General features: G+C 35.9%; 2 protein-coding genes across 6 annotated transcripts in view; one reads left to right on the top strand and one right to left on the bottom strand.

The window, feature by feature from the left end:
* Window positions 1-884: 884 nt before the first annotated feature.
* DTWD1 (DTW motif tRNA-uridine aminocarboxypropyltransferase 1) lies at window positions 885-19759 on the bottom strand. The gene is made up of 5 exons (XM_025919685.2): window positions 19625-19759; window positions 15780-16098; window positions 11254-11397; window positions 10307-10553; window positions 885-1201 (listed from the first exon to the last, which is right to left on the bottom strand). The coding sequence occupies exons 2-5, from the start codon at window positions 16041-16043 to the stop codon at window positions 954-956; spliced, it is 903 nt and encodes a 300-aa protein (XP_025775470.2). The 5' UTR covers window positions 16044-16098; window positions 19625-19759; the 3' UTR covers window positions 885-953.
* A 74-nt stretch (window positions 19760-19833) lies between these two features.
* The window catches only part of FAM227B (family with sequence similarity 227 member B), a 206083-nt gene continuing 198035 nt past the window's right edge, over window positions 19834-27881 (top strand). For 3 of the 5 annotated variants that reach the window (XM_086710652.1, XM_086710651.1, XM_086710649.1), the window contains exons 1-3: window positions 19836-20021; window positions 23743-23880; window positions 26988-27041. In XM_086710652.1, coding sequence (XP_086566778.1) covers window positions 23833-23880; window positions 26988-27041 — 102 coding nt within the window. In that variant the 5' untranslated portion in view covers window positions 19836-20021; window positions 23743-23832. Of the gene's footprint in view, window positions 20022-23742; window positions 23881-26987; window positions 27042-27881 lie in introns of all 5 variants that reach the window. The other 2 variants (XM_086710653.1, XM_086710650.1) reach the window with 2 other exon arrangements.

Genomic DNA, 27881 nt, shown 5'->3' with positions numbered 1-27881 from the left:
GCACAGATGCCATCAGCAGCTCTAGGGTTATAGCATGGTTAGCTCACAATTTCAAATAAAACAATAAAAAGAATAGACACATATATAGCACTGAGTATAGACAGGTGCTGCTGAAAGCTCCTTAGATATATTAACTCAGTTAATCCTCACGATAATGCTATAAGGTGGCAACTGTACTATCATCTCTTTAGAAATGAAGCAACTGGCATATGACTGGTAAGAGGAAGAAGAAAAGCTAAGATTTAAATTCAAGTAGCTAGCTCTAGAATCTGTGCACCATATTGCTTTTTGAAAAATAAACCCTATCTCCTACAGCACTCACATCACTTGTCAGAAAGGATGCTGGGTCATGTGGTCATCCTTGGCTCAACCACCAGGCACTTCGTTTGCTAAACTGGGTCATATGTCCTTACCCACGGTAGGACATGACTGCCAGTAATTTCTGCCTAAAAAAGATATCAGGCAAATGTAAAAAGCAACAAATGTCCATCACAGGCAGTGTGGACTTACAGAAACAGCCCTAGCCACTAAGGTTGCAAGTCTAGTTCTGCCTATGTTTGCCACAAACCTCAAGCCAAGTATTTATGACTTCATTTTCAGTGAGGAGATTATGATCCCATCTACCTCCAAATGTGGTAGTGGGTATAGATAGAAAAATATGAAGATCCCTAAACAACTATTATATCTAATTACATAAATATAACATATATTATATTAAAAAGTAGTAATGAATTGAGATATACCCAACTTGAGCAAATAACTTCTGAAATGAGTGTTTCAGTCAATACTATCTCTAAAAATTCCCTTAGAAAATGAGGTAAATGAATGAAACCTTATTTTCTCAAATGATCTAACAGACATTATATATTAATATTTCCTAAGAATAAACAAAGCACAAGTAAAGGTTTATTGATTTTTAGCAAAATAAAATGACATAAGTAGCTTTTTAAAAACTAATGGATAAGTTTTCTCATTTCCTTGTCTCCAGAACATTTGGCATTCTTTATCAGCTGGTACATAAAAGAGTAGAAAAATAAGAGATTGTCATATTGTCCTTGGTATTTCTCTTTTAATATATCAGTATGGTAGTCTACTAGAAAGTAGTAAATAGCTTCAATTGTGGAAAGGAAGGTGTCTGGCTTTCCTTTTTGATGGCGCCAAAAGCAAGTTTTTCTTGTTTTCAACTCAACTTGTAACAGTCCTGCCAAAAACAAATAAGTATAAATATTTTTTATTAACCACAGGATATTAACCACAATAATGATAATTTCTCTTAATTATTTTAAGAACTTTTTTTAAGAGAATACACAAGTTCCTTCAACCCCAACCAAATAGGGTATTTTCTTAAATGCATTAAGGTAAATACAGAAGCAATATAAAACACAGAACAAAACTTATACATAAATCTTAGAACTTGCAACCATCAGTTAAAAGTAATCAAGATGCTATTTTCTATCTACCAGTGTCTTTTTACATTTTAACCAGTGACAGGACTAAATTCACCAATATTCAGAAGGTTTCATTTCCTTGATAAACTGACATTTCAAACATCATTCTAAAACTCACTGGGAGAGATAGGCAAGTTAATGGTCCTTAATATAGTTAAAGTTGACTTCTGGATTATCACTTTTTGGCTATATATTCATGAACAGAGTACCTAATGTTGTTTCTTTGGCTCTGCCACATCTGTACATGAGGCCTCAATGACACAGTCAGCTAGAATGTCTTACTCCTGTGCATTTAAAGAGGAAATAATTCATGAAATCACAGAACAGTTCTTTGACCTCTTAAAACTCAGATGTGAACATACAAACCCAAAATGCTTTTAGCACCTTAGACCACTACTTAGATTCACATTATATTTATTTTGCTATACTTTTTATAAAGCATATTTATTTCAAAGTGAGAAAGTAGTATTAAAGGGAGAAGGGAGTATTAAAATGAGCCTCCCTACCCAGATAAGGAACTTTTGAGTTACCGATGATTCCCTAGTATCACACCTCTCTTTAACCTAAAAGCAACTTCAGAAATGCAGCAAAGAATGACAAGAAATAAAATACTGTAAAATATTAAGATTTTTAAGAGATAAGGAGGATCAAATGTCTACATAGGACTTGCAGGGGGAGAGAACAGAGAATGGAGGAGAGATAGTATTTAAAGAGATAATGTCCATGACTTTTCCATAGACTATTTTTAAAAATGCAAAGCCACAGATCCATGAAATAATGTATCTCAAGCAGAATAAATCTACAGAAATCAAGGCCTAGATCCATCACACAATAGTATAACTGCAAAAGAGCAAAGTTAAAGAGATTTTTAAAGCAGGGATTAAGAAGTGGCAGATCATATACAAAAGAATGGTAACGGGAATGATAGGAGACTTTTTATCAGCAATAGTAAAGTACTGAAGACTCCAGAATAAAACCTTCAAAGTGTCAAGAGAAAAAACTAACAACCTCAAATTGTGTACTCAGCAGAACTATATATTAACAACAGGAATGAAAACATTAGTAAAGTAACAAAAACTGAACATATGCCAACAGGAAACCAAATGAAAGTAATTGCTAAGGAATGTATTTCAGCAAAGACAGTCTGGGTTAAAGGAAAGGTGAGCAAAGAAAACAATAAACATCTATGCAAATCCAAATAAATGCTACCTGAATGAAACAAAAACAATAACCATATGTAATTTGCGGGCTGAAGATAAAGGACAGAACAAAAATAATGAAGAAAATAACAGTAACTTAGTGAACAAGGAGGAAGTTGAATCAAACATTGTCTGCTAAGTGCTTAGCGTGTTCAAAAGGGAAGATTAAAATCTTGTTTAAAATACTGTTTGACTTAAAATAAGTCGCATGTGCAGAGTACAATTTTCTAAAAGAACCAAAATAGGAATATTACAGAATGGAAAAAGATAAAAACTTGAAAAAAAGTCAACAACAAAAAAAGTAAACAACAGGACAAATAAAATTAAGATGGTAGAAATACATCCCAAAATATCAATACTCATAGCAAACATGAATAGATGAAATCCTCCATGTAAAAGATTCTGAGACTGAAACACAGGATGACCTCTACAGTCTGTCTACAGGGCTTCCCTCAACATCGGAGGGTCAACACGGAGGTCTGAGCTGACACAGTAAAAAAACAATAAATTAATTAGATGTGTAAGAACTGGAAAGGAAGAAACACAATTGACATTACTTACAGAGAAAATACTTTTAAAATCAATAAACAAATTACTAAAAATATAGTATCTTAGGGTAGAGAGGATTTATACAAGACATAGCAAGTGCTCAACATGAAAGATTGAATTCTACATCAAGAATTTCTATTCCTCAAAAGATACCATAAAGAAATTTAAAAGATGAGTCATAAGCTACAAGGGGATATTTCAAAACATTATTATCTACATTCTAGTAGATCTAAAGAATTCCTACAAATCAATTTTAAAAAATTAGAAAGATGCACATAATTGTTTCACAGAACGGGATGCGTGTGGCCAAATAAATGAACAAAAGGATGCTCAATCCAATTATTAACTAAGGGAAAGGCAAATTATGATCACAATGAGATGCCACTTTATACCTGCTAGACTGGCAAAAATCAAACATCTGACAATACCAAGATAGGAGGCATCATGGATCAATGGGGACTCTTATACATTAATGACGGGTGTATAAATCTGTATACCCAACTTTGGAAAACAGTTGGCATTACCTTGTAGAAGTGGGCATTCTCATATGCAACAACCCAACAATTCCACTTCAAGGTATGTTTCCTTAAGGAACCTTGTACATGCATAAGAGTATTCGCAGATGCATAATTTGTAAGAGCAGAAACTAGAATTAACTCAAGTGTTTCATCAATAGGAGACTAGATACACCGTAGTATATTCACACAGATAATACACAGCAGTGAAAATGAATAAACTATAGTTAATCATGTAACAACAGGGGTAAACCTTAGAAACAAAATGGTGACTTTAGATTGCAGGTCCCCGGGAATACAACATGCAGGTCAAAATAAAAAACTAAATAACAAAGATTATGAAAGCTGATGCATATAAATAAAACACAAAGGAATGATGAAAACATAATTCAGGAGAAAAGTTACCTCTGATCAGGGGAGAAGTGGAGTCATGCAGGGAAGAACATAGGTAGATAAGTTATTGATACAATTCTGGTGCCTGGGTTCTTAATTATTCATTATATCACCATGTGCTATAACACTATATTATATATATATGTTCTTTCACATGTGTTATAACTTAGTTTAAAAAGTAACATAAATAACACCTTTGCCTATTTAGTGGCAGAATGAGAGCCAGAAGTCAGGTCCCAGCCCTGTTCTTCCCATTAGGCTTACAATACAAATCTAATCATGTCAATGTCTGGCATTAAATTCTCTACAAGTGTCATAGCACCTGTGGAAAAAAAGACCGAATTCCCAGGTATGATATTCAAGGGCATTCACAGTTTGTATTTCTTCACAGTTATTTCTCCTACCATTCTTATATACGTACACATTCTACACCATATTCAACTTTTTCAGTGTCCTGAACGTAAAATGATGTTTTTATATCTTTGTGTATATGCCATTCCCTTTGACTGAACTGCCCAGGCCTCAGCCCTTTATCCATCAAGATTTCAATAGAAACAGTTAATCCTTCAGGGAATCCACGAAGAACAGGATTGTGTCTCCTCAATGCTACCCCTGCATCTAAAATTTATTGAATTTTCTTACCTGCTTACTCGTCTGCCTCCTGTAATAGATTACATGGCAGACAATGTCCACTATCTTCTCAATATTCATGTTCTCCTTCTCTCAATATTAACAAACCTCAATCCTGTTCAGTATGGCAAGTGTCCAGCTAAAAATAAAAACTATGTCCCAGCTCTACTCATAGCCAGAGTGGTCATGTGAACCATTCTGGTCAAAGAAGGAAAAATGAAAACTCCTAGGAGGAAATTCCAAGAAAGCTATTATTATATTATATATTTATTTTTTAATGAAAGAGCCAGACTCAGTGGGCATATAACAACTGGAATATATATGGTTTGCCTTGGGACCTAGCAGCTATCTTACAAGGATTAAAGTGATGGAGGAATAAAATGGAATGAGTATGAATCTTTACAGGCATTATGAAGTCCTTATAATAGCTTGGACTACCTATTTCTGGACTTTTACCCATGAAAAGTAAACTCACTACTTGTTTTAAGATTCCATCTGGGGGGCGCCTGGGTGGCGCAGTCGGTTAAGCGTCCGACTTCGGCCAGGTCACGATCTCGCGGTCCGTGAGTTCGAGCCCCGCGTCGGGCTCTGGGCTGATGGCTCAGAGCCTGGAGCCTGTTTCCGATTCTGTGTCTCCCTCTCTCTCTGCCCCTCCCCCGTTCATGCTCTGTCTCTCTCTGTCCCAAAAATAAATAAAACGTTGGAAAAAAAAAAAAAAAAAAGATTCCATCTGGGTTTCTGTTTCATATGGGGAGACACAGCCCTAACTAATAGCCACTGTGATCAACTAGAGAGTAGAGAGATTGCTCTATTCTCCTTTCTATCCCCCAATCTAGGACATCACCTATCCAGGAGCAGGTGTTCAACAAATATTACTGAATGAATGGACAAATCACAACCTTTAAAGTATTGTATCTGGGTATTTTGAAAATATTCCAATTTGATTTTTTTTAATGTTTTATTTATTTTTGAGAGAGATAGAGAGACAGAGTATGAGCAAGGGAAGGGCAGAAGAGAGGGAGACACAGAATCCAAAGCAGGCTCTAGGCTCCAAGCTATCAGCACAGAGCCTGATGCCAGGCTCAAACCCACAAACTGTGATATCATGACCTGATCAATGGATCCATCCAGGCGCCCTGAAAATATTTCAGTGTGAATCATTTTGATTCAAAGATATACAAAAGTTGTAACAACCCAAACCAAACTCTTTTGACTATTTGTATTAATGTTAACTATATCCAAGAAGTAAAGGCAAACATTTGAAAATGTCCTAATTAGTACAATTAAAATGTTAACATAGGATTTGATATCACAATGCAATTTCTAAAAAACAAACCAAAAGTAACTATTAAATAATGCTGGTTTCTAATACACCTAATATGTTCTAAAATGTTAAGTACAAAAATCAAGAGTTAGTGATTATTACCATTAATCCATCCTGTTTTAATGATTTTCTTATTAGTATATAGAACCTTTGAAAACACACTGAAACACACAGGCATGGGATTATATAGAAAATATTTATTTTTAAAAGCTCAACACATATATTAAAAAATTCTTTTGCTAGCATTTTTTGACAATAATTTTATGATGAAATCAGCAAATCTTTTTTAGCAGAATTTTAAAGCAGATAATTATAAATGGCTTTTCCCTTCAAAATTATTGCCTGAATTTCTTCAACTGAAAAGTAAGAGTAAAAATCTTGAGCTATCCTCATACTGTCATTGTGAGGACTGAATGAGGCAGTATATGATACAGCACTCACTTACACACTGACTACAGTTCAGGCAATGCTTTTAATCTAAAAAAAAAAAAAGCAGTCACTTTAAACATATCAATACAGTCAAAATGAAGGGAGAGGGCTGGCCAATTTAAAAAAAATGTTTTTAAATGTTTATTTTTGAGAGACAGAGACAGAGACAGAGCATGAATGGGGAGTAGCAGAGAGAGAAGGAGACACAGAATCTAAAGCAGACTCCAGGCTCTGAGCTGTCAGCACAGAACCTGACACCGGGCTCGAACTCACGAGCAATGAAATCATGACCTGAGCTGAAGTTGGATGCTTAATTGACTGAGCCACCCAGGTACCCATAAAACAAATTATATAATCCCAGTTTTTATAATTTGGACTGCCTCTCCAACAAAAGTAACCATCCTTCCTCACCACCTTCTTCTAAGGCTTCCTATGGTGAATCTTCAAGAATGTTATTATCACTCTTCACGTGTAAGTTCACATTTTATGATTAAATTATGCGCTCAACCTTCAAATGTTTTATTTTGCCAAGAGTAAAACATTCAGAGCTATTTCTCTGTAAAGTGTGGCAAAACAGTATGTTTCTACATTGTTAAAGAGATTCTTAACCTCTGCATTCATAAGATAACTGAAACAATTTCCAATACATTACATTTGAGGGTTTTATCTGAGGTTTAAAGCTGGTGTGTTCATGATGAATGGATAAAGAAATTGTGGTTTATATACACAATGGAGTACTACATGGCAATGAGAAAGAATGAAATATGGCCCTTTGTAGCAACGTGGATGGAAATGGAGAGTGTAATGCTAAGCGTAATAAGCCATACAGAGAAAGACAGATACCATATGTTTTCACTCTTATGTGGATCCTGAGAAACTTAAAAGAAACCCATGGAGGAGGGGAAGGAAAAAAAAAAAAAAGATGTTAGAGTGGGAGAGAGACAAAGCTTAAGAGACTCTTAAAAACTGAGAACAAACTGAGGTTGATGGGGGGTGGGAGGGAGGGGAGGGTGGGTGATGGGTATTGAGGAGGGCACCTTTTGGGATGAGCACTGGGTGTTGTATGGAAACCAATTGGACAATAAACTTCATATATTGAAAAAAAAAAAGCTGGTTTGTTCAGTTTAATCCCAGCAAATGATAAAATGTTTTAAAACCCAAAGGCAATGATTTATAGCAAACATGGATTGTGTCTTGAGGAAGTAATTTGGTTTTACTGGAAACTGTTTTTTCACATATACAGAGATTGTTAAGTATGTGCAAAGCCTGAAGTAGTCCCTGTGGTGCAATAAGGCACTAGAAGGGAGAGGGGTTGAAGTAGGACATGCAGATTTCATGGTTTTGAAGGAATTAAGAAATCCCCTTTTAAAAATACCGGATACCTACTATGTGATCTGGAAAGGAATAACAGAAATTTTGGTACAAATCTGATTTGAAGCCTTAATTTCAAATATGAACACTCTGAAAACAGATTTTTGAATTGTGCCTCAATAATTCCTTTTATAGTTTTTTTTAACTGCTTTCACTCATGTTCTTTCATTTGATCCTTTCAATTACCATATAAGATAATTGTAAAGAAAGTAGTTCAGAAAAATCTTCAAACTGAGGAATAAGGTGCTGCTGTAACCATCCAATGCAGTGTGGCAGGGAGTGCTCCAAAGAGTCGGGCCTTAGGGCTCCATCCCTCTATTAAATATCAGCAAAAAGATTCTTCTAGGTCTTATACTCTGTAGTTTCTCTGTCTCTCTCCTTCCCACTCCCCCCCTTCCCTCTCTCTCTCTCTCTCTCTCTCACACACACACACACACACACACACACACACACACACACAATTTCTCTGTCTCTATCTTTCTGCTTATCATTCTCACCAACAAACACACAGGTATGCACACAATTAGAATGACAAAGCAATCTTACCAACATGTATGTTGACCTCAGAGGTATGAACTATGTAAATTAAATCTAGTATTGTCACTCACGTTAGTTTGAGATTAGTTAACACAAGTTAAACTCCAAAGAAGTGTCATAAACTTTCTTTTCTAGGTGATGTGCATTTTTAACAATAGCCTGAGAAAGGGTCTCCCAGGTTGAAACTGTTTTGGCAACTGTCTAAAACCAACTGGGTAGCTCTCCTGCCTTCTAATCAAACATGGTACACAAACAAAGCTATCAAGAGCTGGAAATAAATCTAAAGTATTTAGAGAAACTACTGAAAAACCCTGAAGAACTAAGTAAGGTGCAAGTAAACAAGAGAGGTAACATGAGTTCCTGTTCTTCAAATTACCAGCTGTGCTAGTTGGGCAAGTGAAGAAACTCTTTTAAACCATTTTATTAGGAACTAAACTTTTCACTCAAAGAGACAGAGACATACAAAGGTAAAACAAAAGAAAGAAAATCCCTGGGAAGTTAAATCTTGGAATTGGAACTATCCATGTGAACTCATGATATATGTGCATTTTCCTTGGCTCTATCCACTGTAGCAATGACATCCAAGTTGTAATAAGTTTACTAGCTCTTGATTTCTAATATTAGTCCCCACTAAAAAGAACCACAGCTCCTTTGTATACTCAATCATTGGTTCTAGATCTGGGGCAGGAAAAAAGTAGAAGTGAACTTGGGACATCCTGTTGTACCAGAAAAGACTAATGAGGCCATGACACAGAGAGGGCTTGAAGGCCTCCACTAGCAAAAGTTGAGACAACGTGGGCATCAAAAAAGATACAATCACAACATATTATGTATGATGAACTAAAAGGAAATCTAAAAATGTACAGTGACCTCAAAAAGGGACAGGGGGAGAGTGGAAAAAAAAAAAAAGAAGGGGGGTGTAGAGAAGAGTTCTTTACATAAGAAAGCCAGCTAACAAATGTAAAAGAAATGTCATCATTTTGCAATCCTTGATGTAAGTACTGATTTAGGCAAGTCATCAATGAATACTAAAACCACTCAGTGAACAGCAGTTGGGAAATAGACAGTTTATAGTCTCGAAGCGTCACCCCACAGGTTACTACTACTAGTTTCAAAGAAGAAAACAAACCTTTATAATGGAGAGACCTGGCAATCACCACTTTAATTAAAGTTGTTACCAATAACGGAACTTACATTATATGCCTCTTGATTTGATGCAATAAGTATATAACTTTACCTATGAATAGGGTAATCATATAATTAGTAAGTTAAAGAGCTTCATTTCTGAGAATGAAAGGGGATGCTATTAATAATCATATCAGAACAAGTATAAACTGGAAATGTCATGGACAACCCTAGATTTATCCTTATCACGAAGTATCCTTGCAAAAATACTGAAGTGAATCTAATTATGATGGAGCATTCAGACAACTGCCCGGTCCTCCTCACGCCAGCCAAAGTCATAGAAAACAAAAACAGGAGAAGCTCTATGTTAAATCAGACTGAGGAGGCCTAATAACTACATGGGATATGAAGGAAAAAAGAGCTACAAAAGATACTTTGGGTCGATAAGGGAAATGTGAATATGGACTATGTTCTGTATTACAGATTAGAGAACTTTTGTTAATTTGCTTAGAGTGATAATGGTATTGTGACTTTGCAATTATTCTTAAAAGATGTAAGTTAGGTATTTAAGGGTGAAGTGTTGCCAAGCCTGCAACTTACTTTCAAGCAGTTCAACCAAAAATGAATGATATATCTAAGTATAAACACACATATAATAGAGAATAAAACAAATGTGGCAAAATGTATGGGTATTCAGTGCAATTCTTCCAATAATCTGCACATTTGAAGTTTTTTTAAATGAAAGTTGGGAGACAGAGCAATCCACAAAAAATTTGTTTTTCTTACCTTGAAGTCTCTCATCAGTGAATATTTTGTTTGTTTGGTTCCAGGTGCTATCGATAAATATAATTTTTTTCAGTGTTGTGTCTTGGCCCTTGCTGTCATTTAAATCCTGTTCTTCAGTTTTCTTGCGTTTAACAGATGGCTTCTCAGGGTCATTTTTGTCTCTAACATTATTTTGAATCCTTTTTTGCAGATGAAAAGAAAGATCTTTTATTGAAATAGACTTAGGTCCAGGAAAAACCAGTGCAACCTAAAGCAAAGAAACTTAAGTCAGCAGTGTGCTATTATGATCTTTGAAATGAATAAATTCTGACTTAAAACTTGACAAGAAACAAACATGTTGAATATGTTCCCATTATGTTCATAATATGGTTTCTTAGTTCGTATCAAATTAGATCTGTATGTACTATAGGCAGGAAAATGGAGAGGGAAGAAAGTAAAAGCAGGCACAGTAATATTGGCAGTAAGTAAAAACCTGAAGAAATAATGCAGAAAAACTATATAAAGTGGAAAGACGAGATTCAAAAAAGCCTTAACAATCTAAAATCATTTGATCTTTGAAGATACCAATGAAGTAAATAATTTGTATGTTTATTGCTATAAAAAAATAACTCTAGGTCATTAAGAAAAATATTAAATTATGTTCAAGTAAGCTTATAAAGGTAATAGAATTTAAAATTCATTTTTAGAGACACCTGGGTGGCTCAGTTAAGCATCCGACTTCCACTCAGGTCATAATCTCACTGTTCTTGAGTTTGAGCCCTACATCAGGCTCTGTGCTGACAGCTCAGAGCCTGGGGCCTGCTTCAGTTTCTGTGTCTCCCTCTTTCTCTGCCCCTCCCCCACTCACACTCTGACTCTGACTCTCTCTCTCTCAAAAAAAAAATAAACATTAAAAAAATTCATTTTTAGACTAAATGTGAAGAGTTGTAAAAAAATAAGCTGCCTACTTCATGGTCCTTTTCTTCATATTCTGGAATACAAGGATACGTGTAAATATTTACAAATTCAGGTGCTAATAGTTTTGCATGTACAGCAGTACTTTTGCCATCTGTTTCATTTGGATGTTTAATGATGTCAATCTTCAGTGGAAGCTAAAATTAAAAAAAAAGAGAAATCAACACAACAAACATAAAAATTCTAATTTTTATGTTAATAAAAATAATCTTTAAGGCTGAAATAAGAAGTTCACACTAAGCTCCTACAAATATAATTTGAAAATCATACATTTCTAAACTAGAATATTAAGAATTCTAAGAGCCATAAACCAAACCCAAATTTCTTCCTGGATATTGTTGATCACATACTAAACAACTATTTCCAACTCCTTTAACATAGAATCTACTCTTAAAGCAAAGTTTCAAGGCAGGGAGTCCAATTCCTTGCATTTCAGTATCTGTGCCAAGAACATTTTTTATAATTTCTATAAACTCTAGGTTTGTTAATTTTATGACACAATAAAAGGAAATATAAGTTTGGGCAAAGGCTTCACATCTAACTTCAAGTCAAATCTTATTCCCTACATGTCCTTCGAGATCAAAGACATTACCCTTTGTTGTGAACATCATGATTCTCATCAGTGGCCTTTCACAGCAAAAATGAAATAATCATCAATTGGAAAAAGTAACAGGTCCAAGAGGTGCACACTTTATATAAAAATTAACTCTCTTCAAAATAATTTTGTCTATTTTCCTTAAAGTTTCTTTGTTATGGATTATGACCTGCCTCTTTGTAAAAATAATATTCTCTTGCATTTCTTGAGTGAGATTTTACTAGTATTTCACTGATTTGTTTGATTTAGTTTTCTGTATAATGCGTATACAGGTGCTACAGTCAAGAGTATGAAAATGAAAGCCAAGTCATATCCCCCCCATAACATATAAGAAACTCCAAGTTGGATTCTTCACTGATTATAAATGATTTATTTGTTATGATAAACACTCTTCCAGCTTCCGCTTTACCCAAAACAGGATTTTAGGTAGGATTCTAGGTATTTACCCTGGGGCAAGTTATTTTACCCTGGAGTACAAAACTATTTTTGTTTTTTAAAACAGCTTTAATAAAGGGATAAAATAGGTATAATAAATGCCACATATTTAAGGTATACAATATAATGAATTTTAACACCCTTGAGTTCATCACTACAATCAAGATCACAAATTTATCTGTCGCCCCCAAAAGCCTTCTTGTGCCTCCCTCCTTCCCCTTTCCCCATCAACTACCACTCACAGTCCCTAGGCAATGATGATTGCTCTGCTATCACTATAGGTTTGCATTTTCTAAGGTTTTATATAAATGAAATCATATGGTATATGCTCTTTTCTTTTTCTGTTGGGGTTTTTTTTGGTTCTTGAATATGTATTTTTTACTGAAATAATCATTCATAAATTAATATACAAATATGGTATGTACTCTTTTCATCTGACTTCTTTCACTCAGAATAATTGTTCTGAGAGTCATCCATATTGTTGTATGTATCATTAATTCTAGAGCTGGTTTTTAAAGGAGCAGTTGTCGCACGCAACTAGATGGTCCCAACTGCACATACTTTACTTTTCTGGGTGACTGTGTGGAAAAGGAGGGTATATATCCCAGAAGGGCCATAAATATGTACCCCAAGTAGTTTTCAATTTAGGGTTTCAAACGCCAAATCTCCTTCCCTCCCCACTTGGGCCTAGTGACCAATTAGGGCCAATTGCTTCAAATCACCAAACCAACTTCTAGTTACAGAAAATTTACCATTTAAGTAGGCAGTTCACAAATGATTTTACATCAGTCTACTTCTGGCTGAACTCTACATCAGAATTTCCTCATGATGCTCAGTCTCAGTTGACACTACATTCCCTTTCCCCAGGGTCTCTCAGTCCCAGGTCAGCATTATCTTAGCCCAGGGCAGATAGAAAGAGGAAAGAAGAAAAAGAAAGCACATTGTGACAAAGTATTCTATTACTAGTAAAACTGACTTTCTTCTATGGCTGATGAGTAGAGCTGAAAATTCCAAAGGTGACATTTCTGATTAGCTGGCTATGTCTGAAGGGTACCATTTACATCAAGGACACAGAGTGTTACTCATATATTTAAAAGTCACGTACCTAGCCTATCATGGACTAAATTCTACAAGTATAAGACAATTATGCAAACTTTGTGCTCAAGAAGTATCCTGGGACCCAGTATAGGTCCCTGAAGTTTCTGATACTATGAAACAAAAGCACAGATCAAATTGTGGAAATAATACTGTTTGTACTCTAGTTCACACATTTTAAAGGAAGATACTTCTTAAATAATGACAGGGTACAGAGTAACACCAGCAGTGTTTACCACAGGTCAAGTAGAGATGTTCTGTTTTCAAATACATAAAGAACATCTGTTCTCTAACACCTATAATTCCTATAAAAGATTTACCAAATCTTTCTGCCCCAATTTATTAAAATGCCGTTAGCAGGTACCCTAAGCCTTTTCCGCTGTGATTATCAACTTTCCCAAAAAAGAGTCTTTTAAATTCTAGGGTTCTAGGGGCACCTGGGTGGTTCAGTCGGTTAAGCCTCCTACTTCAGCTCAGGTCATGATCTTGCGGTCTGTGAGTTCGAGCCCTGTGTCGGGTTCTGTGTTGACACCTCAGAGCCTGGAGCCTGCTTTGGATTCTGTGTCTCCCTCTCTCTTTCTGCTCCAACCCCATTCACACTCTGTGTCTGAAAAATGAATGAACCTTAAAAAAAAAAATTAAATTCTAGGACTCTACTAAAGATGAAGATTTCTTTTACCTCATGAGTTTTTTTTTTGGGGGGGGGGGGAAGACTCCTTTTTTAAAAAATACCCAAGAGCATCTTTTACTTATGCATTTCTCATGACATTAAAAAAAACCATATTCTGCATGAAAAGAATCTGTATTTATGGATTTATTCCATAGACTAAACTTTAAAGCTTGGGAGGCACTTACTCATCATGTAGTCGTCTTTCCTTCCCAAGCAGGCTATCTAAAAGCAAACACTGAGTGATTTGTAAAAATAAAGTAAACATTAGAACGAAAACTTTACAGAGTTTTTATTACTATTAATATATGTTAACATACTGAGTTTTATATATGGCCATTAACATATAAACACTTTTAAAAACTCTGCATGATCCGGTAGGCTATTTAGAGTTGATCAAACCCTTGGCATGGTGTTTTGAGTCACTGATTTGGAAAATAATCCTCTATTCTTAAATTTCTATGAAAAGTCAGTATGTTAATGACTTTTATTATTCTGATCTTCAATCCTTTGGAACACAATACATCTTAAAACTTCTAAAAGGATACTCTCTTTATGTGGCTATGATATGAACAGAAGATAGAATAATTCTGTGTATACTTTAAAAGCTATACTTTGAAATGTAACATTCTTGTAAGATAATAGGAAACTTAAAAAAAATTATTTTCCTCAAGCTTTCAGTTTTTTTTAAGGTAACTATGAAGCTGATTAGATTCCATGCCTATTTCTTCTTGACCAATAAACTTTCCAATAGCCTGTAAGTGTGATTTTAGACCTCTCAGGAGACCATGAACTTGACAAGACAGCATACAAGCCAAAATGAAATTCAAGTAACAAATTATAAGTATTAAAGTATTCTACTTCAAATTTAAATGAATCTTAAAGTCACCATATTAAATATTTTTGAATATAGTTTCAACTTATTTTCTTACCAACAAATTCTAATGAGCCCATGTGTAGAGTTTAGTCTCTCTAAAGCCCTAATAGGCAGCAAATTTTACACATTATTTGATTTACTACCCAAGTTCATGTAAATGTTAGACAAGTTGACATATATGTAATAAACTCTTTGATTACAAAGATATCAGGGTCTATACACCTTTTACCTACACAAGAGTATCTTGGTAAGCAAGAAAAAGTACAGTGTAAGCAATCAACTCAAATCAATTTTTTAAAATCTGACTTAAATAACTACAATTATAATATGGCCCAATGAATACGTAGCCTTTTCAAGTGTACTTAGTTTAGGTCACTGACATGAGCTCTATCTCCTAGTGTAGGATGGGGGTAATAAGCTTGTTCTACAAAAACCTAAACAAACATCAATCCTAGTTCCTTTAGGATATGTTTTTTTAAAAAGAAGTCCAAGGCCTTGAAGTAGTTTTTGAAGTTCCTTCAGGCAAGCTATATACTTGTCTCTTGTACTATTCATGTTTATGCCATATTTTTTCCTATGTTTTAGATGAATTATAATCATTAATGAAAAAGTAATTGATTTCATTCAATACTACTCAGACCCAAGTATTTTAGCAATGTGAATCTCTTATTCCAGAGACAAGAAAAAGAAATAGATTTACCACTCTGTAAGTTTAAATTTTCTATTAATAGTATTCATTTCCACAATGACGCTATTTATCAAGCTTATCAATTATTTTAGAGTAGGTATATATGCGATGTCTTTTTAAAACCTCTTTTCCTACTTTCAAATAATTAAATTTCTTACCAACCTTCACAAGTGGCATCTGCTCAATAGGTACATTTTCAACTGGGACATAACATGTATAGCAATAGAACATTCTTGAACCACCACATTTGAGACATTTTGATCTTCCACTTTGCTGAGCTTTTTGAAGAACTTCTTGAGATGCTAGGCATAAGTTTTGAAGAGGATCTTCTGTAGCTATGGAAGTAGTTTGTGACTGTTTTATTTCCACAAATTTTGAATTATTTTCTTCTTTGTCTTTGAGAAATATAGGTGGATTGACAGACATTTTTCATTCGAACCAAAGTTTAACATCTATTTCTAAAACATACATCATAGGTGTGCTGCAAAAAACAAAAAGTGGGGGCAAAATAAAGATAGGAAATATTTTATACTTGTCTCCACAAAGAAAATCACTCAATTTAATTTAAAACTGTGTGCTGCTATATTTATTTAAAAATGTTAATAAGCTTTTTAAGCCACTAAATTAGCATGATTTAAAATACAAAATTAAAAAGCAATAATCTCAATATATTACCCTTCTGGGCCAGTCCCTCCATAAAAATAAAAAGATGCTGTCTTAGAAAAGTTATTTAAATATAAAACTTAGGTACCAACAATCCATTTTTTAGTGACACACACAAACATAACTAAACATCCACTAAAATAGAATAGGCATCTACTACCAATTATAATTTGTAAACTATCCCAAAAGGTGAAATATATACCCAGAAAAATAAAGTGTGATCTTATAAACTTAAAAATTTTACAAAGTAACACTAATGTCCTCTCGCTTGAAGATTTCATACTGCTTTTTAAAAATATAAATCATTCAGATGCTTCACTTCTAGAGATAAAATAGTAAAATTACTTTCCCATTTAAATATTTCTTTCAAAGAATAATGGCTGTCCAAACTGTTACTCAAATATTCTGTAAGCACAGTTATCTTTTTAGGGAGAAAAGAGACTGGGGACCTTTTGATTTGATATGCATTCCAAAGCTGTAAAATGAGTCTTTCATTATAAAGCCTTATGGCATTGTGGTGTTTAACTATGAGGCCCCAGGCACTTTGAGTACAAACACTAAGAGAAGAAATGCTGTGACTGCAGCAGGAAACTTTTCTGTGGTATCCCAAATAGAAAGTGAACAAAAAGTCCAGTGGAACATAATATTCAACATAATTTACCAACAAGAAGTTAGTAAGACTAATTTAATTACTCATCAGGAGTTTTTTTTATAGATTGTAAATACCAGTAAGCTTGAGACCCAAAGAAAAAAGACGCTTGTCATTGAAGAAAAATACATTAAAATATACTGGGAAAATAAAATATATTGGCCAAATTTACTCAAAGTAAATTTACCAAGCTGCCTCCTTTTCTTGAGTCTCAGATCCATTTAAGATCATGTGAGAGAGTCTTAGACCTCTCACCTGGATGCATACACAGACACAATATTTTGCACACAATTTCATGCGGTTTACAGATCTCTAAAAGGCCATCTACAGACTCAGGTAAAGAAATCTTGACTAAAATTAAAAAAAAAAAAAATCATTCTAAGGACAGGAGCAGCCTTAAAAGTCTGGGAAGAGATACTATTAGTCTCCAGAAATCGGAGCTACAAATCCCTTATTGGGCAACCAAAGGTCAACTGTCATAAGCCAAAAGAGGTCCCATTACTGCACTTAGGAAGCTAGTTAAGTTTCACCTAAATCTTGGTTTGGGTTTGCTCTGGTGTTGCCGGAGGTCCTTATGAAAAAATGTTTTTAGGTTGTAATAGTCTTGAATTACTTCATCATGGGACTCATTCTATAAAAGGAACTGGACTGGACTAACTCAACCTGACTCCATTTTCCTGGGTGTTCCAGTAACTATTTAGAAGGTTTGCATATGCCACCAGAGAACGCAAGCAATATGGAGCTGACGTACACAGTTACTGGGGATGTCAAGAAGGTCAATGTGGTTGCCTTGACATTCAGTGGAAAACTACTTGTGAGTTTTTCTAGGGCCCTCTAAGTGCATTCTGCCTCAGAAATATTCCCCTATATTCCGCTTGGCCTTCCAAACAGCCAAATGGATATTAGTGAAGCCTTATATAAATGTCCTTCCTCTACAAAATCAAACAACATAAATACCTATGAGACAGTGAAAAGGAAATGTTTATGGCTCCCCCCTCCCGTTTCACCTATACGCTCACTTATGGCTGTGGTGGCCACACAAAAGACGCCAAAAGTGGTTAGTTATGGACAGTTCCCTCCAAAGGTCTCTGAAACCACATGACAAGGGCATCGGTCCTGACCTAGCCAATAGCCTGCCTCAAATGTGTACAAATAGTTTGTTGCAAATGTAACGATTCACAACCTTCAAATCATGCTTATGAACATCAAATTCTTTTGAGGTTTATTGATGAAAGTTTTGAGGGTTACTTAGAAAACATAAAAAGAATTTACTCCTAAAAAAGTAATAAATGCCTTGATGGTACAGTCATCATTCTGCAAATTAGGGTGAAAACAAATTTTTTACTCCCCCTCTAACCTCTTTTCCCCCAAATCTAATCACTCACCAAGTTCCATCAATTCTACCTTGCATATAATCCTCTATTTTAGTCTCAAAGTCAGGACTCTAGATGTTCTATGGCAACCTCTTAACATCTCTTTAACTTTGCCCATTTATTACTGGTTTCACTTATTTAGCATGGAAAAATCTGCTTTTTGTAGTTAGTTGCCTTTTAGCAAAGCTGTCCCTCCTAGCAGTCAACTCTGCAAGAGCAGAATTCTTTACTGATTTCACGTATCTATCTCTGTGTCTTGCGCAAAGGGAGGAATTCCACCATTCCTTATCACATCAAAACCATTCTAAAAAAGAAATCATGTGTATCAATCTCCCTACTTGAAGAACCTAACAAACCATCTTTATGGGCCATCTGCAACCTTGCACAAGTGGCAGCATGGCAAATTTTATACATTATATATATACACATATATGTTTTTTGCAAAACGATAGTTAAAAGTTCCTAGCTACCAGTCACTTCCCAATGGAATACTATATAAAACACCCCAACCACATATTGTAGATCAAGTCACTACTAGATAAAGCATTTTTCCTTAATTTTTTTTCCTTAAATATTTTGAAGAACCTGGTCACATAATATACACAGGTCCAACATTCATTTTTGAAAAACCCAAGGTGCCACCCTCTTCATGCAGGACCAGTGGCCTCTCCCACATCATCCATCATGTGGTAGGGAAACTATCTTGCCTTAGTTTTAAATGGTACACTACGGTTTTGGGCAGAAGTAATACTTAAATGCTGTGGGTTTAAGCAGCGATTTTATCATCCAACTCCATGAACTGGCATCTTAAAAGTATTAATATACTTCTTTACTTGTCCTATGTTCCCAAGAAGTAATGCAGACATAAGAAACAGACTCCTTGGCTTATTATGTAACCAGTACTTATTATGTTAAATACACTGCACGGCACACTGTCTGTGCTTAGCTTCTCCTTCCCTGATTACCAATCCCTCGCAAACCACTCCAAACACTAAAAAATAAATACTTCCTTGGGGACTGCCTGCCAGAACAGACTTTCCTTGGCGCGGAAACCACTGAAAAATAATTGTTGGGGGAAAACATTTTTTGTTTTGTTTTGAGGTAAAATTTAGAAGCCTTTTTCCCAAGGGGCCCGCAGGATCCTAAAAAATGCAAGCGCTCGCACAGGGACCAGGGCCCCGCTCACAGGCGACACTCTGCACAGCCTCCACTAAGGCCCGGCCAAGGAGCGTCCACTCCCTGCGGACGCATGGCTCAGGCCAGACCACTGGTCCGCAGAGGGGCGAGGAGACCGGCACCAGGGATCGGAGTGGGACTCAGACCTGCACCGCCCGCTGGTCCTCGCACAGCTCCACGCGTCTTCGGCTCCCCCAGAGCCCGAGGCGCGCTCCCGGCTGAGGCCGCGCGCGGGCGCGGCGGAGCGCTTTCCGGGAGACACCGGAGGGAGGAGTCCGGCCGTTGCTAGGGCCGTTGCTAGAGCCCGGCGCCGCGCAGGTCCCGCGCCGAAAGTAACGGCTGGGGAGGGACGCGGGGCGGGGTTAGAGGGGGAAGTCCCGCCTTAGCCTCTCGGGCTGCGGGCGGTGTAGCCTCTCTGCTAGAGAGACAGGATCCCAGGGCAGTGAGGCCCGCTTGGTGAGGCTGAGCTTCACACCCTGCCAGCCGAGTTTCCTGCTTAAGTGGCACGCGGTTCTGGAAGTGTACTCTCAAGGTGTAGTTGCAGTGAGTTGTGAAAAATGCTGATCCCACGGAACACTTTTCCATTTTTCCAATTCCAAAAATATTTTAGTCGTGAGAGAGCTTGGTTCTGTTACGTTTTTATGGCTATGTCAAGATGAGTACTTCGTGCGGTGCGTAGTAATGAAAGCTCTTAGAAACATTGTGTGTACCTTGATGGTTTGGTTCTCTTGAAAACTACACACCACTCTTTGTGTACTCTTCCATTTTGGAATTAAGCATAATACGTGGGTGGATTATTAAACCACGTTTCCTTACCCCACCCCAAAGAAAATCCCAACCGATTGTGAGATTCAGAAACACAATGGCCAGATATTAAGCATTGTATTTATTGAGTACTTTGAATTTAGCATGTAAGAGGTAAAGGACAGAACCTTGCGCTAGACGAGCTTAGGACATCAAGTTAAAACCTGGGTAGTACAGAAAACACAACGTGACTAGTAAATTGTAGTAATTTTACAAGAGCTCAGAATGGAGTGGTCAACAAAGGCTCATTGGTTGGACTTGAGTAAGGCCTTGAAGAATGATTATAGCTTAAGAGCAGTGCTTTTCAAGGGGAATGTGTGGGACCCATTGGTGGAAGTCCCATTTGTAAGCAAGGAAATGTAGTGAGTCACAGCTACATGTTTTTAAAATTTTATTAATTTTTTAAGTAAGTTCTAGGCCCAGTGTGGGACTTGAACTCATGACCCTGAGAGCTGTAGTTGCAGGCTCCCCTGACACAGCCAGCCAGGCACCCCAAAACTACACATTTAAAAAAATGAAATAGTATACTGTGGAAATGTCAGCACATGGCACTTGGTGAAGTATTATTTCATAGAGTTTTAAATTGCAGACAGTCCCTGGTTTAACTTGGGAGTTTTCGACCTTATAATGGTGTGAATTCAGTATGCATTCGGTAGAAACCAAACTTTGAGTTTTAACTTGATATTTTTCTGAGCTACCCATATGTCATATGAAATTCTCTTGTGAGCAGCCACATCAGCCAGGCCATCACAAGGGTAAACAATCAGTACACTTACAACCATTCTGTTTGTCACTTTCAGTACAGTATTCAATTACATGGGATATTCGATACTTCATTATGAAATAGGCTTAGTGTTAGATGATTTTGCCCAGCTTTAGGCTAATGTAAGTATTCTAAGCACATTTACGGTAGCTAGTCTATGATGTTCGGTAGGTTGGGTGTATTAAATACATTTTCAACTTAACCATGGGTTTATCGAAACTTAACCCCATCATAAGAAAGATCTCTGTGTGGGTGCGTGCATTTATAAAATGTTATGTCTTCTTGTGCATTTCTCTTTAAAAAGTTTGAAAGCCACTGCTTTAGGAGGAAAGATGAACTTCCTGGGTGAAAAAAGTTAACAATAGCAAAGTCTCCAAGCCAAGAATAAATAATTCATGCCTTTTTCTTCTTTAACTGCTTTAGTTCAAGTGCTCAGGTTAAAAAAAGCAAATGATACTGTTTATTCATTGAAGTGATGTGAGTATTGGGTTACTTGTGCTCTGTAATACGTTAGTCCAAAACATGACTTAAAACAACTTTTTTATTGTGTTCATGGATTGTGTGTTCAGCACGGCACAGAGAGTCAGCTTTTCTCTGATAACTCAGCTCGGAAGTCTATGAATGCTAGCAGAAATCCTGTGTGCAAGACTCTCCATGTGGCCTGAACTTCCTCACAGTATGGCAGCTGTGTAATCAGACTTCTGAGTGCTCCACAGTCCAGCATTGCCATGAACAAGGCAGAAACTACATGTTCTTTTCTGACCCAGTATCAAAGAGTAACACACTGTCACTTCTCACACATTATTTTGGTTATAAGTGTGTCTTAAAACCTGTCCAGATTATAGGAAAGGGGACATAGATAGATACCACTTCTCAAAAGATTGTCAAGGAAATTGTGGCCATTTTTTTTTTTAAACCACCATGATGAATTTACTACTGTCACAGAAAACCCCAACATTTCAGGGGTTTGATACAATAAATTTTTATTTCTCACAGGAAATTCAGATGTTACTAGTCAGATGAAGCATTAGACTCAAGGATGCAGGTTGTTTCTTGTGTTCTTTTGTTTAATTTTTACTGGTTCTACTATCTCCTAAGACTTGAGTCCACAGCTCATCTGACAAGAAAGAAAGCATGTTGAATCATACCAAAAGTTTTAGAGGTCATCCCTAAAAACTGGCGTATATCACTTTGCCCACATATCAAAGATCCCTCCCCCTCCCACTTTACTGCATGTGAGCTTGGGAACTGTAGAGAAACATACACATGTTGGTAAGCACTAACAGTTGACATATTCTAGGTTTTTCGCCAAAGCCTGGTAGTTCCCAACCCCTCCATTCTATTCTCAGTTCTCTCAAAAGAAAAATTCTTTCAAGACTTTTTAATAATTCTTTTGTTATTTACTGCATATGTCATAATATATTACAGTGTTTTGATTTTTTCAATTTCAGACATTTTCCATTGACTTTCTTCTAAGGAAGTCAATGATAAAGCTCTTTTATAACACCACCCCCAGGTACAAGAACATTCCTTCTCTCTCTACCTGTACACGTTCTTATCCCCTCATCTCTCAATGTAGTAATATCTCAATTTTTGTTTAAATTCACATTTGTAAATATCATTCAACCCTGAGCCACATATGATCACGTTAACTTTTAATACAACCTTTTACTTTCTTTTGTTTAATAATAGCCAAATTGTTGTGTAGTTATTAGTAATCTGTCCTCAGACATTCTGCCAAAGTGGTAAAGCATTATAATCAAATATAGCAATTAAAATATTTCAATCTAGCAGATCATTTTTTCCTCCCATATACATTTTCCTTTCATTTTTTAAATTCATTTCTACTAAGGGTTTATTTTTTTCATCTTTTAAAAGACAAACTTTTGGTTTGTTGATTTCTCTGTTTTCATATTTTTATTTCATTGGTTTCTGCTCATACCTTTCATACCTTTTTCTATTTATTTAAAAAAAAATTTTTAATGTTTATTTATTTTTGAGAGGGAGAGAGACTAAGTGTGAGGAGGGAAGGGGCAGAGAGAGACACAGAATGTGAAGCAGGCTCGAGGCTCTGAGCTGTCAGAACAGAGGTCGAAGCGGGGGCTCAAACCCACAGACCATGAGATTATGACCTGAGCCAAAGTTGGATGCTTAGCCAACTGAGCCACCCAGATGCCCCATCGACTGTGTTTTCTTTTGATTATAGGTCCCATTTTACTTCTTGTTTGTACATCTTCAATTGTTTTATTGTGTATTAGACATTATGTGGGAAAAATTATAGAGGATGAAGTATAATTTAGCACAAGCCTCTTTATCTCCTTGACATTCAAAATGAGATACTGATCTTTTGATTCCTCCTAGACTTGAGTTGAACTTTACTTTTGCTTTAATTGGATTGACGTTCACCTGTGTCTAACCCAACTTCCAACTTCCCTCTTCATAGCCAACTCTTATATCTTGTCAATATTCAATTGGGAGAAGTTGGAACTGATTTTTTTTTTTTACATTTTTGCTTCACCTTTGAAGTCAACTCTGTCAGGGCCCTGAAGCCCAAGTAATGTTAAGAATGTGTTGGCCTCTTTAAGTCCTCTATCTTTCCAGCCCCTCCTGGACTGCTGCTTTTTTGATAAAACTCAGAAGGGAGTCATAGGGTCTGGGCAGGGATTGTTTGTCTGAGTCATTTGTTTTTGTATTTAGGTGTCTTTCAGACTCCAGTTTGTTCCTCCAGCTCATGCAGATGCTTAAGGTCCAGCTGATTTCTCGTCATCTCTGCAAAGTTCCTGCACCATGGCAGACCAACAGTTCCCTCAATGGATGGTTAAAGATCACTGCCGGGTAAGGAAACTGACACAGCTTTATGCTCATTTATAAAGGGGATTTTTTTTTTTAAATTTCTGGTCATCCAGGCTTCCAGGTAGAAAGGCTTCATGGGCTTGCAATTGCACAGGCCCTTATGATTAGATAGACCCTACACTTGGTTTAATGGTCTGATATTACCATCTTAAAATTCTTAATAATTTTTGAACAAGGGGCTCTGCATTTTCCAAAGTATGTAGCCCATACTGCTTACTAGCACCCACTACTCTTCACTAACCTCATAGAAAAGTGAGATTTTTATTTTGTCTGGGTTTCCCTTGTTGTTACCAGGGAAGCATAGGTGTTTTGCATACTTCTACATTCTACTTAGAGCAGAAGTCCATTTAATTTATTCCTACCTCTTTTTAACTCTAACCTTAGAGAACTTTGGAATTTTATGTTGAAATTAGCTAGAACTTGTGTGAGTTTTACTTCCTTAACTTATTTTTCTAATTTTCTTTAATTGGAATGTATTATTTTCCAATACAAGTAGGTAAAGAAGTTATGTATATATGTGTGTATACATACACACACACACACACACACACACACACACACACACATATGCAAGCACAATGGAATATTATGCAGCCATAAAAAGGATGAGATATTGCCATTTACAATAATGCAGATGGACCTAAAGTGTAATAAAGTGAAATAAATTAGAGAAATACAAATACCATATAATTTCAGTTATATGTGGAATCTAAAAAGCGAAACAAATGATTAAACAAAAGCAGAAACAGAACTTTAAATACAGAGAACAAACTGATGGTTGCTAGAGTTAAAGGGATGTGCAAAATGGGTGAAGAAGAATGGGAGATACAGGCTTCCAGTTGTAGAATGAATAAGCTGCAGGAATAAAAAGTACAGCATAGAGAATATAGTCAATGATGTTACAATAGTGTTGTATGGTGACAAATGGTAGCTGTACTTCAGGCGAGCACAGCATAGAGTTGTTGAATCACCATGTTGTACACCTGAAACTAATATAATGTGTGTCAACTCTTCTCAAGAAAAAGAAATAAAGAAATGAAGGAAGAAAGAAAAGAAAAGAGGAAAGAAAAGAAAAGGGGCGCCTGGGCGACTCAGTTGGTTAAGCGTCTGATTCTACTTCAGCTCAGGTCATGATCTCACAGTTTGTGAGTTCAAACCCCACATGAGGCTCTGTGCTAACAGTGTGGAGCCTGCTTGGGATTCTGCCTCCCTCTCTCTCTGCCCCTCCCCTGCTTGCTCTCTATGTCTCTCTCAAAATAAATTAAAAAAAAAAAGAATTTTTAAAACAGAAATATGGGGATTTTTTTAGTGCTTTGTACTAGAAGTGATTTGATAGCCATTATAAGAAAAAGGCAACATTCGGGGCGCCTGGGTGGCACAGTCGGTTAAGCGTCCGACTTCAGCCAGGTCACGATCTCGCGGTCCGTGAGTTCGAGCCCCGCGTCAGGCTCTGGGCTGATGGCTCGGAGCCTGGAGCCTGTTTCTGATTCTGTGTCTCCCTCTCTCTCTGCCCCTCCCCTGTTCATGCTCTGTCTCTCTCTGTCCCAAAAATAAATAAACGTTGAAAAAAAAAAAATTAAAAAAAAAAGAAAAAGGCAACATTTAAGTTGTTCTAATTAGCTTCTTTATATTTCATACATTTCAAAATATACTGATAGCTTTCTTCTAGATGACTACTACATTCACTCTCTGAAGATATTGTATCCCTAACATTTTTTTTTGTCTCTAAGCATTCTGTGCGTACCATCTCTCTTATTTCTTACCCTTCTCAATCTAGAGTCCCATGTTTTCCGTTAAATTTTTGTGACAGCTCAATGCAGCTTTGCTTCTGAACGCTTCTTTTTGTAACGATTGTCACATATACCTTTTATTTTGTTATTTATTATCTGTTATATATTTGTTTATATTCACCATATTTCAAACAGTATTAGAGAATGAAATATTCTCTTCAACCTCAAAAGTGTAGCTATTTTTACAAAACTATGGTGATTTTGTAATCTGTATCATTTTATATATGTGAAATATATGTTATGGTAAATTAAAATGTGCTGCAATCTTTTCAGACATGCCATCATCAGACCATTAGGATATTGTATTAGGATATTCTGAATTCCTCTTATTTTTGCCTTCTTCTAATGGGTTTTTCATTCTCTAGAAATGGCCATATTATTGTTCTGAATAAATACCCATTTTTCTGATATCTCTTTACTCATTTATTCATTAATTTATACACATTGCAAGTACTTATTGTGTACTAATCCTGAGTGAATCATCGTATGAAATTTTGACAATTCAGCAGTGACTTATACCATAGTTTCTATCCTCATATAGATACAAATCTACTATGTGTTACTGAAGAGAATCTTTTGGGGAACAAGGAGGACTTCCTAGAACAAGTGACTTTTAATTTGATATTTAAAATAAGATCAAGAAGGGATTGGACAGAGAAGGTTTGGAACAGGGAGGCTTCCAAGCAGAAGTAAGAATGTGTACAGTCTCTAAGGCAAAGAAGAACAAGATGTGGTCCTGATTAAAATTAATTTGTCTAATGAAAGAATATGTTTTCAACTTATGAGGAAACTACTAATAAGATCGGACTATTACTTATTACATGGAAATATCCAAACATTTAAGTTACTTTCACCATGTCACTAGTGTGGCCTTTTATTAAATACTTCATCAGCAAGAGAGGCAAGTTAATATATTTTTGGCTTTGGATTTATTGTAGACACCATCCAACATAGCCCAAAATATCTTGGAACTCTTGTAGGAATTTGAAATTAGGACATTCAACAGGATTAATGTGGAGTTTTTTCCCTAGAAGCAATATATAAGAAGGAAGCCTTTTACAGAATTTGGTTTGGAGGCTCAGAATTTAAACATTGATCTCTGTTCCTTTTAAAAGTGCAGGGACTTTACAAAGTGAATATTTTACAATGCCTTATGGCTCTGAAAATTATAACTTAAGTCCAGGAGCATCATTTATTTAAGCAAATTATGTGTAAACATCATAAACAGTGTTAATTTATGTTGAGTTTGTTAGTTAGCAATATTTATATTAATTAGCAATGTTGATTTTACTTCATTAGAAAATGCATAAACCTCCAATGAACATTGAAGAATTCTTAAAGTTTCAAAATTGGGTAAGTAGTACATCTATTTTATGTGCCATTACATCTTTTAAAACATTAGTTGTGAAGATATGGAAGGCTTAAGAAAAGACTGAGAATAGAAATTCAAAAAAAACTACATTTCAATGTGGGAAATACTTATAAATATTGATCTCCTTTCAGTAGGCTCTATCTTGTAGCCTTGTCAATATTCTATTCTCTTTTTGACTTTGAGAAAATTTTAGATCTGTATCCCATCAGAAGGATGATACAAATGTTTCTATATAATTTTGCTAATATGTTTGTTTTGAACATTTACACCTTAAAGAATATCTGATAATTATTCGTACTTCCCTCATTTATCCATGTACCACAGTTTAGACTCACAGGTAATTTGCAGGGGTGGTGTATCAGTTTCTTTGATTGTTGGATCAGGGTGAAATATTCAAAACTGTGTTTTCATGTTGAAAGCTCCTGTTTCCATTGTTAACATTTAAGTACTGACTTCTGGAGTTATTGGGCTTGCTACAAGTTTTCCCTTGGGTCTGTTTACTCATGAGTCTGAAGATTAGGTTTGTTTTGCATCGGAGAGTGTCAAGGACTAGGATAAAGATGTTAGTGTGGAAAACAGAGAGAAGGGAGACTTTTAAAAAATGAGGTGTGTACATACTTTGAGTAATTTGGACTGAATAATTTGTACCTATTTATAAACAGAATTTGCTATACTAAATTTGCAACTAAACTGTTGAGAATAGAATTGCAAAAATACCTATATTTTTAACATCTATTTTCAATTCTTTGTTTAAATAAGTTTCTTTTTAAATGTTTTAGAAAAGCACTGAATTCCCTTTAGGAGCAAATAGAATATGAAGA

Source organism: Puma concolor, chromosome B3, assembly GCF_028749965.1.
Source record: "Puma concolor isolate L17-30 chromosome B3, mPumCon1.1.hap2, whole genome shotgun sequence".
Taxonomy (NCBI): Eukaryota; Metazoa; Chordata; class Mammalia; order Carnivora; family Felidae; genus Puma; species Puma concolor.
This window is presented reverse-complemented; position numbering and strand designations above follow the sequence as displayed.